Consider the following 10,330-nt stretch of genomic DNA (forward strand, 5'->3'; position numbering starts at 1 on the left):
TGATTCCCATAGCAACCCGTATTAACTCTGGTTCCCATAGCAACCCGTATTAACTCTGGTTCCCATAGCAACCCGTATTAACTCTGATTCCCATAGCCAACCCATATTTACCCTGGTTCCCATAGCAACCCATTTTAACCTTGGTTCCCATAGCAACCCATATTAACCCTGGTTCCCATAGCAACCCATATTTACCCTGGTTCCCATAGCAACCCATATTTACCCTGGTTCCCATAGAAACCCATTTTAACCCTGGTTCCTATAGCCAACCCATATTAACCCTGGTTAATTCCACACACACACACACACACACACACACACACACACACACACACACACACACACACACACACACACACACACACACACACACACACACACACACACACACACACACACACACACACACACACACACACACACACACACACACACACACACCCCCATCTCCTCTGTATTCTAACACACACAGCCCTATGTGTCTCTGTGCTCATCTCCATTGATGATATTGGAAAAACCTCCTTTCCTTCCTTACTGGAAACAACCATCATTTCTGAATTAAACAACATTATGTTTCAGTTCATGGCAGGTAATCACACGTTGGCTACTCTACTGGAGCTTTCTGTCAGTGCTGCAGATAGGAACAACGCTACACACACACACACACACCACACCACACCACACACACACACACACACACACACACACACACTGTATGGTTGTAGCTACTGGTGTCGTCACCATGGTTTTAATGGTCCTTCAGACAGCGTTTATTTTACTGTAAACTGCAATGCAGCGTTCAACCATACGTACGTAGCTTCTGAAAGAAACCTTTAACTGCACTCAGAGACAAGGGATGTGTCCCAAATGGCACCTTTAACTGCACTCAGAGACAAGGGATGTGTCCCAAATGGCACCTTTAACTGCACTCGGAGACAAGGGATGTGTCCCAAATGGCACCTTTAACTGCACTCGGAGACAAGGGATGTGTCCCAAATGGCACCTTTAACTGCACTCGGAGACAAGGGATGTGTCCCAAATGGCACCCTATTAACTATACAGGGCACTACTGTTGACCAGAGCCCTATGGGAGCCCTGTAGAGCCCTGTGGAGCCCTATTGGAGCCCTATGAGAGCCCCGTAGAGCCCTGTAAGAGCCCGGTAGAACCCTATAATTGTCATTATTACAAATAAATGTAAAAAATTGGCTGATTAATCGGTATCGTTACACACACGCCAAGAAGAATGATTGTCACACGTAAAAACATACAAACTGACAGTGAATTCAGACTTGATAAATTAGCCATTTAGCAACCACACTAGTATATGCTGCCAAGTTATCAGCAGAAGTTTCTAAAATTATATCATTCACGTTTAGTATCTGTTGGGTCTGGTTTTATAATAAAATAAACTTGAGCAAAAAGCCAAGACCGGTCCTCACAAGTACATAGATGACAATAAAAAACAAAACAATGACTTCCCTTTTTAGCTGATAGAGTGAAACGTGTTTATGTTGTTGGCACTAACAGGTTCATGTATGGTATAAATTATTTATTGATTGATCATGGAAGCTCGGTCATTGATGATAAGAGTACAGTTCCTAGGTAGTAAAGACCCTAGAGATCCTATTTAATTACTAGAAGAGCTATGTCACAATCTCTCAAAGTTCCAGAATAGAATGAAATGGCAGCCATTTTGGTCAGGGAGAAAAGCAGTCTAATTGGAATGAATAGCAGTAGAGGCATAGGTGATGCATTTCCTGATTTTACTTATGTAGGAAAATAAAATACGTGATATATCTGAAGTTGTGTAATTGAATTATTATCAACATAAACTATTGTCATATAGTTATGAGTTTATACAGATTTTTTTTATACAAATGTTTTGTATAGACAACCTCTAAAATATATTTAAACAGACCGTAAATGTCACAAAAAATATATTGGAAAGCTGTGAATGAATTTCAGTACTTGTTGCATTTACAACTTGTCTAAATCCTATCATCAACTGATTTCAGCCAGTGTCTGGTTGTAGATTGACTGCATTGTTTGAATATAATGTTGGCATTTTGGTAGTTAATTAAAAACATTTATTGAATCATTCCTCTAAAACGTGCTGGCTAACAAACATACAGTGCAGATAAATTCTTAAAAAGTCATTGTTTTATACAATATCTTTATCACAACACTGGCAAACCATAGTCGACCAACTCCCTGACCAACATGGCTGATCTTAATCTCATCATAAGAAGGTTCATTGACCATTCTATTTCCTAATTCTAATTCTATTTCCTAATTCTAATTCTATTTCCTAATTGTTATGGTAACGAGTCAGTCCTTCTCACAGAATGAGGAATTTAATATGGATCTCTATGGTCCTTCTCCTGTCAGAATCATAGATGGAATCAGGAAATAAGTTCCAGAGAAGCTGGCTCCTCCCCGCCGTTGCCGTTAGCAGCCCTGGAAGTGAGGCTGTGATTGGCTGAGGCTCTGGTTGGCCAGGAGACGCTGCTGCTGCTGTAAAAACATTATCACCTCAGGACTCCTCAGCAGAGACTGGGGACAGAACGCACACACACACGGACACATACACACACAGAAAATAGGTTTTAGTGTGATGTGTAATGCATTGTCTGAATTCATAATTTAGACCCATTTTGCAACAGCTAGAGATGTGGGTGAACTGGCATAACTACAGCAGTATTAACTGTCTGTCAGTCAGTCAGTATTAACTGTCTGTCAGTCAGTCAGTATTAACTGTCTGTCAGTCAGTCAGTATTAACTGTCTGTCTGTCTGTCTGTCAGTCAGTATTAACTGTCTGTCTGTCTGTCTGTCAGTCAGTATTAACTGTCTGTCTGTCTGTCAGTCAGTATTAACTGTCTGTCTGTCTGTCAGTCAGTATTAACTGTCTGTCTGTCTGTCAGTCAGTATTAACTGTCTGTCTGTCTGTCAGTCAGTATTAACTGTCTGTCTGTCTGTCAGTCAGTATTAACTGTCTGTCTGTCAGTCAGTATTAACTGTGTCTGTCTGTCAGTCAGTATTAACTGTCTGTCTGTCTGTCTGTCAGTCAGTATTAACTGTCTGTCTGTCTGTCTGTCTGTCTGTCTGTCTGTCTGTCAGTATTAACTGTCTGTCTGTCAGTATTAACTGTCTGTCTGTCTGTCAGTATTAACTGTCTGTCTGTCAGTATTAACTGTCTGTCTGTCTGTCAGTATTAACTGTCTGTCAGTCAGTCAGTATTAACTGTCAGTCAGTCAGTCAGTCAGTCAGTATTAACAGTCTGTCAGTCAGTCAGTATTAACAGTCAGTCAGTATTTACCGTCTGTCTGTGTGTCAGTCAGTTAATACTGACTGACAGACTGTTAATACTGACTGACTGACTGACAGACTGTTAATACTGACTGTCTGTCTGTCTGTCAGTCAGTATTAACTGTCTGTCTGTCTGTCAGTATTAACTGTCTGTCTGTCTGTCTGTCTGTCAGTATTAACTGTCTGTCTGTCTGTCAGTATTAACTGTCTGTCTGTCTGTCTGTCAGTATTAACTGTCTGTCAGTCAGTCAGTATTAACTGTCAGTCAGTCAGTCAGTCAGTCAGTCAGTCAGTCAGTCAGTATTAACAGTCTGTCAGTCAGTCAGTATTAACAGTCAGTCAGTATTTACCGTCTGTCTGTGTGTCAGTCAGTCAGTATTAACAGTCTGTCAGTCAGTCAGTCAGTATTAAGTCTGTCAGTCAGTCAGTATTAACAGTCTGTCAGTCAGTCAGTATTAACAGTCAGTCAGTATTAACTGTCTGTCTGTCTGTCTGTCAGTCAGTATTAACTGTCTGTCTGTCAGTCAGTATTAACTGTCTGTCTGTCAGTCAGTATTAACTGTCTGTCTGTCAGTCAGTATTAACTGTCTGTCTGTCAGTCAGTATTAACTGTCTGTCTGTCAGTCAGTATTAACTGTCTGTCTGTCAGTCAGTATTAACTGTCTGTCTGTCAGTATTAACTGTCTGTCTGTCAGTATTAACTGTCTGTCTGTCAGTCAGTCAGTATTAACAGTCAGTCAGTATGTACCGTCTGTCTGTGTGTGCATCTGTGTCCATGACTCACCAGTCTCTTCTGGTTAAGCACCTGTTCGATGAGGGAGGGTCTGGCCGGCCTGTCCCCCACGGTACCAAGACGCTGCTTGTTCACAGATACAGGCCTCTCCTCCAAGCTCTCCTGATCAACACACACACACACACACACACACAGAGAGAGAGAGAGTACAATTCAACATATAGCCATCACATTGTTTAGACTAGACCAGATCTCTCTAGTCCTAAGTCTTGGAGATTCACAGCAAGGTTTTGTTCCAGCCTTGTACTAATATAAACAGACAATAAATAAATATATGATGATTAGTTGGATATGTATTAGTACTGGTCTAGAACAAAAATAATGCACATATATTGCATTATTATACATATATTGCATTATTATTATTATATATATATATATATATATATGTGTGTGTGTGTCAGTCAGATACATTCTTACGTCTTGTTTCCCAGTGGACATTGCCTGGTCGCTCTTCTTCCTCTTGTATTTGTCTTTGTACATCTTGTTCCGGTGTTTCTTACACATCCACGGCTTCCGTTGCTTGGCTACCTGGCTCGTAGTTTCCGTGCAACCGTCGTACGTACAAGTCTTTGAAATATTATCGTTATCTCCGTACCTTTCTTCATCGTTGAGTTCTTCGGGACTAGCAGCGCTATCCCGCGGGTCAGACGTGTCTAAAATATCACTTTCTTCCTCATCGGCATCATCCATTTCGTAGGAAAACATGTTGTTATTGTCCGGGTCTTGCGGCGTGACTACATTTCTACTGTCGACAACACCGCAGTCGTCAACGTAGTACGTCTGTCCGTCTTTGGTGAGTAAAATACTGGAGTCCTTGTTGTTGTTACCCGCTGATGTGGAACTCTCCTCTTCACTCATGATTAGGATTTAAAAAATATATATATATATATTCTTTCTTGCTAACAAATCGTATGCTAACGTTAGCTGGTTAGCAAGAATTAGACGCTAGTTAGCTACCAGGTTGGTTAGCTTGACGTTTCCATCCACTTCCCTAACCTAAGTAGATCTGAGTGACTTAGCAATAAGTGATGGACCACGATAAGTTAACTGAGGAAAAAAACAGGAATAATAAGGTTATACTTGATTGTTACCTGCTCTAAAATAGTAAATCATAGAATTGTATTTCTAAATACCCGAAATGCTTGCTAGCAGACAAACATCCTCCCAACAGAAATAAAGGAAGACAAGGAGTAGTCTCTTCTTCTTCAGTGGGTTTATCGGTGGTTGACATCCAACATGATGGTGCATTACCGCCACCTACTGTCCTGGAGTGTGGTCCGGAAACAGGCAGAAACTAAATCCTACTTGCCAGCCCTGTTGCTTTTAAAAAAAGATAACAACATATTTGAGACTATATAAAAAAATGGCGTTCTACTCAATATAATCTTGAAACGACTTTCCGGTATCCCCCCCCCCTCTCCATCATACTGGATCTCAGCCTCTCTCTTTCTCTCTGATACGGCCCACACTGTAGCAATACATGCTCCAAGGTCTCTGTTTCCTGGCAACAATCACACTTTCCTGTTGGATGCTTTCCTATCATATTTAAGGTCTTATTCAACTGGCTGTGTCCCACCCTTAATCTTGTAAATAATAGCCTCCTCTCTTCTGTCCTGTCCTGCCGTCCATCCGCTCCCCGACTTTCCCCTGTACTTGAAATAAATGCCTGCCCTTAGCATCTCTATTCCACTGCTCCTGCCATTTCTGCACCATCACTGTCCATATCAGGCTTTTAACCTGCTCCTGCCATCTCTACACCATCACTGTCCATATCAGGCTTTTAACCTGCCATCTCTGCACCATCACTGTCCATATCAGGCTTTTAACCTGCCATCTCTGCACCATCACTGTCCATATCAGGCTTTTAACCTGTCATCGCTACACCATCACTGTCCATATCAGGCTTTTAACCTGCCATCTCTGCACCATCACTGTCCATATCAGGCTTTTAACTTGCCATCTCTGCACCATCACTGTCCATATCAGGCTTTTAACTTGCCATTTCTGCACCATCACTGTCCATATCAGGCTTTTAACTTGCCATTTCTGCACCATCACTGTCCATATCAGGCTTTTAACTTGCCATTTCTGCACCATCACTGTCCATATCAGGCTTTTAACTTGCCATCTCTGCACCATCACTGTCCATATCAGGCTTTTAACTTGCCATTTCTGCACCATCACTGTCCATATCAGGCTTTTAACCTGCTATCTCTGCACCATCACTGTCCATATCAGGCTTTTAACCTGCCATCTCCGCACCATCACTGTCCATATCAGGCTTTTAACCTGCCATCTCTGCACCATCACTGTCCATATCAGGCTTTTAACCTGCCATCTCTGCACCATCACTGTCCATATCAGGCTTTTAACTTGCCATTTCTGCACCATCACTGTCCATATCAGGCTTTTAACTTGCCATTTCTGCACCATCACTGTCCATATCAGGCTTTTAACCTGCCATCTCTGCACCATCACTGTCCATATCAGGCTTTTAACTTGCCATTTCTTCACCATCACTGTCCATATCAGGCTTTTAACTTGCCATTTCTGCACCATCACTGTCCATATCAGGCTTTTAACCTGCCATCTCTACACCATCACTGTCCATATCAGGCTTTTAACCTGCCATCTCTGCACCATCACTGTCCATATCAGGCTTTTAACCTGCCATCTCTGCACCATCACTGTCCTTATCAGGCTTTTAACCTGCCATCTCTGCACCATCACTGTCCATATCAGGCTTTTAACCTGCCATCTCTGCACCATCACTGTCCATATCAGGCTTTTAACCTTCCATCTCTGCACCATCACTGTCCATATCAGGCTTTTAACCTGCCATTTCTGCACCATCACTGTCCATATCAGGCTTTTAACCTGCTATCTCTGCACCATCACTGTCCATATCAGGCTTTTAACCTGCCATCTCTGCACCATCACTGTCCATATCAGGTTTTTAACCTGCCATCTCTGCACCATCACTGTCCATATCAGGCTTTTAACCTGCCATCTCTGCACCATCACTGTCCATATCAGGCTTTTAACCTGCCATCTCTGCACCATCACTGTCCATATCAGGCTTTTAACCTGCCATCTCTGCACCATCACTGTCCATATCAGGCTTTTAACCTGCCATCTCTGCACCATCACTGTCCATATCAGGCTTTTAACCTGCCATCTCTGCACCATCACTGTCCATATCAGGCTTTTTTCCCCTGCCTTTATTTATACAGGTTTTTCTCATTGAGAATACCTCTCTTTTCCAAGATAGTGTCACGGTTCTTGTTTTTGCAGCAAACGCCTGTGGTTTATCACCGACGAGCGTATGGGTTTACTTAGCCTGTATGTTCTCACTGACTAGTCTAGGATCCACCGGACTGATCCTCCGTTCACGCTCCGAACCTGCCTACTGAGTTGTTCCTCCCTGGGTTTGAGTCTTTGAAATTGGTCTACTTTATACACTATAAACTCACTCTGCTATTGTTATGTCGTTTTTAATGTCTCTTTGTTCTATGTACCCTTACTTCCCCTAAAGATATACCCCCTGTGGAATACTTCAGTCAGCGTCCTGTAGCTTCCTTTGTAGCTAGGTAGTGTGGTAATGCCTGTGTCTATCTATTTCCTGTGTTGTGAGTCACACACACGCTTGAAACGATAGTTATATTTGGTAGAGTAACTGGGGATAATTATTACACGAGTGTCAAAGGCGTTCTCTCTCGTTTTAACGTCTCCCAGTTAACTCAATTTATTATAAGCTTTAGCAGGTTTACACCTGATATCATTTACTTTGTATCACACAAGCTTTAAGCACAGCAACAATCCGTTAATAACAATGCAATCCTCTATGTCCTTTGTAAGCAAATATAATTACCTTATAGGTTGCCAGGTAGATGTGAGAGGGATGGGTCTTTGATAGATACATAAAAGTAGTCACTTATCCTAAGTCTAACTACTGAATTTAAGTTCTATAATTCTCCGCAGATATTCCGTTTAGTGGAACAATACCAGAGTACCTTATTATTTTCTCTATAAGCCTGTTAGGTTATGATCAGTCTGTTTAGGAGCTGTAACCCAAGCACGAGAGCATAAGAAGTATAGATGCTTCTGAGTAGTTCAGTCGAATGGTCGAGTACCTGGGTAAAAACGAGTCATTCCTATGGTAGTTCTTCACGATATTTCGCACCCCTACTGGGTAAAGCTTTGTCTTATATACTCTCCGTCTCACAGTACTTAGCTTACATTTTATATGCCTAGGTAGGTGGGCGAGAGCTGTAGCTCCTCCATCATTGCAGCCCTGGTCCACTCATCGTCCCCAGCTCCTTCTTCTAGGTTTGGTATGTGGCAAACCTCTTCAAAGTTAGGAGCGTTTGTCACAAATTAAGTGGGAAACTGTCACCAAAGTCAGCCCAGAATGAAAGTTCTTTCGAACATGACAGTACCTGTGTGTTTGTTTCGCTGTCCTGGTCCACCCAGGCCGCAGGTAAGGTCAAGGATAGCAGGGTTCGGTACACAAATCTGGTTCTCGGTAGGTCCAGGTCTAAACGCCAACAGGTAAGTCCAAAACAGTCCAGCTCGTACACGGTAAATCCAGCCAATGTAGATTGTCTCGTTCTCTATGGTTCATAGATCCTTCCCGCCCTCTCTCTCTCTCTTCCTGGTTTTTCTTGACCTTTTATCTGTGGGTCTGCTTCACCTTCTGAGGGTTCCCCTTGCTTCTGGGAATTGTAGTTTTGGCAGTCGGCTATTTTTTGATCTGTAGTTCTGATCGGGGTGGCCATTTTAGTGATCGGGCAGAGCCCGTTTATTAGTTCTGCCCTCACATATCTGCCATTTATCACTCGACCCCCTTCTTTGCCACAGGTTGAATGGCGTCGTCCTAGGCTCTTCTTCTAGGTTTGGTACGCTGAATGGCGTCGTCCTAGGCTCTTCTTCTAATGCTGGTAGCTCCTCCTTCTCTGGGGGTGGAGTGCTCATGGCTTTCTTTTGTGTCAAGAGACCTGGTCCAATAGCAGCAGGGAGAACGTTTCAGACAAAACAACTTCCATACACTAACACAACATTAAACAAAACTATAAAACACACATACAGTACAACACGATGAGGGAGGCTGGGCAGAGAGTCCAGCCCAAACTGAGTCGCTACACGGTAGCATCCATAATACGGACATTTAGACTGGAGAACAGGTATGTCTTCAACTTTCTACACTAGACTGTTCCTATGTAATTGTTGCACATCATTCTGCATCTCTTTAGCCCGGACAACTACTGCCAGTCTGCACAATGCGATTCAACCTAGAGCTTATTGGACTTATTTTTCTCCATATCCCCGGATTCCTACCACAAGCTCTGAACTTATTCACCTGGATCATCGCAGCTAGCTAGCTGCTAACCGATTGGCTTCTCCTGGCTAACGTCTCTGTCCCAAAGCAAGCACCAATTAGCCTGGAGCTAGCCAATGCTAGGCACATCTCCCGGCTAGCCGAAGACGTCCATCAGCCACTCCTTGGGTTACAATACCTATTTTGCCAATTGACCTGGACCCCTTTTATTGCCAATACGGAGCCTTGCCGATCCATCACGACTGGACTACCGACGTAATCTGCCCGAGGGGGTTTTTCAACTGGATCCTCCGTCGCGATGTCCTCTGAATGCCCATCTGCTAGCCTGCTAGCCGCAGCCCGCTAGCTGTCTAGAGCATATCGGACTGTTAGGTGAAGAAGTCCATCATCCAATTCTTTGTGCTACTATACCTATTCTGCCAATTGGCCTGGACCCTTTTACTACACGGACCCCTGCTGGTCCATCACGACTGGTCTGCCGATGTAACCGCAAGAAAGGGCAACAACAGACTTCCTCCGTCACAACGTCCCTCTAAGGCCCTTCTGCTAGCCTGCTAGCCCCGGCCCTCTAGCTGTCTGAATCGCCATGTCTCCAGCCCGCCCAGCTACTCACTGGACCCAATGATCACTCGGCTACGCATGCCTCTCCCTAATGTCAATATGCCTTGTCCATTGCTGTTTTGGTTAGTGATTATTGTCTTGTTTCACTGTAGAGCCTCTAGCCCTGCTCAATATGCCTTATCCAACCCTTTAGTTCCACCTCCCACACATGTGGTGACCTCACATAATTTAATTGATGTATCTAGAGACAATACCTCTCTCATCGTCACTCAATGCCTAGGTTTACCTCCACTGTACTCACATCCTACCATACCTTTGTCTGTACAT

At 43.3% G+C, this 10,330-nt stretch overlaps 1 protein-coding gene across 1 annotated transcript; it reads right to left on the reverse strand.

Moving 5' to 3' along the window:
• Nucleotides 1–1,487: 1,487 nt before the first annotated feature.
• Nucleotides 1,488–5,294, reverse strand: LOC115153827 (regulatory factor X-associated protein). The gene is made up of 4 exons (XM_029699429.1): nucleotides 5,238–5,294; nucleotides 4,522–5,151; nucleotides 4,093–4,203; nucleotides 1,488–2,554 (listed from the first exon to the last, which is right to left on the reverse strand). The coding sequence occupies exons 2-4, from the start codon at nucleotides 4,960–4,962 to the stop codon at nucleotides 2,450–2,452; spliced, it is 657 nt and encodes a 218-aa protein (XP_029555289.1). The 5' UTR covers nucleotides 4,963–5,151; nucleotides 5,238–5,294; the 3' UTR covers nucleotides 1,488–2,449.
• Between the last annotated feature and the right edge of the window lie 5,036 nt (nucleotides 5,295–10,330).

The sequence above is a fragment of the Salmo trutta genome, chromosome 19 (genome assembly GCF_901001165.1).
Source record: "Salmo trutta chromosome 19, fSalTru1.1, whole genome shotgun sequence".
NCBI classification, from domain to species: Eukaryota; Metazoa; Chordata; class Actinopteri; order Salmoniformes; family Salmonidae; genus Salmo; species Salmo trutta.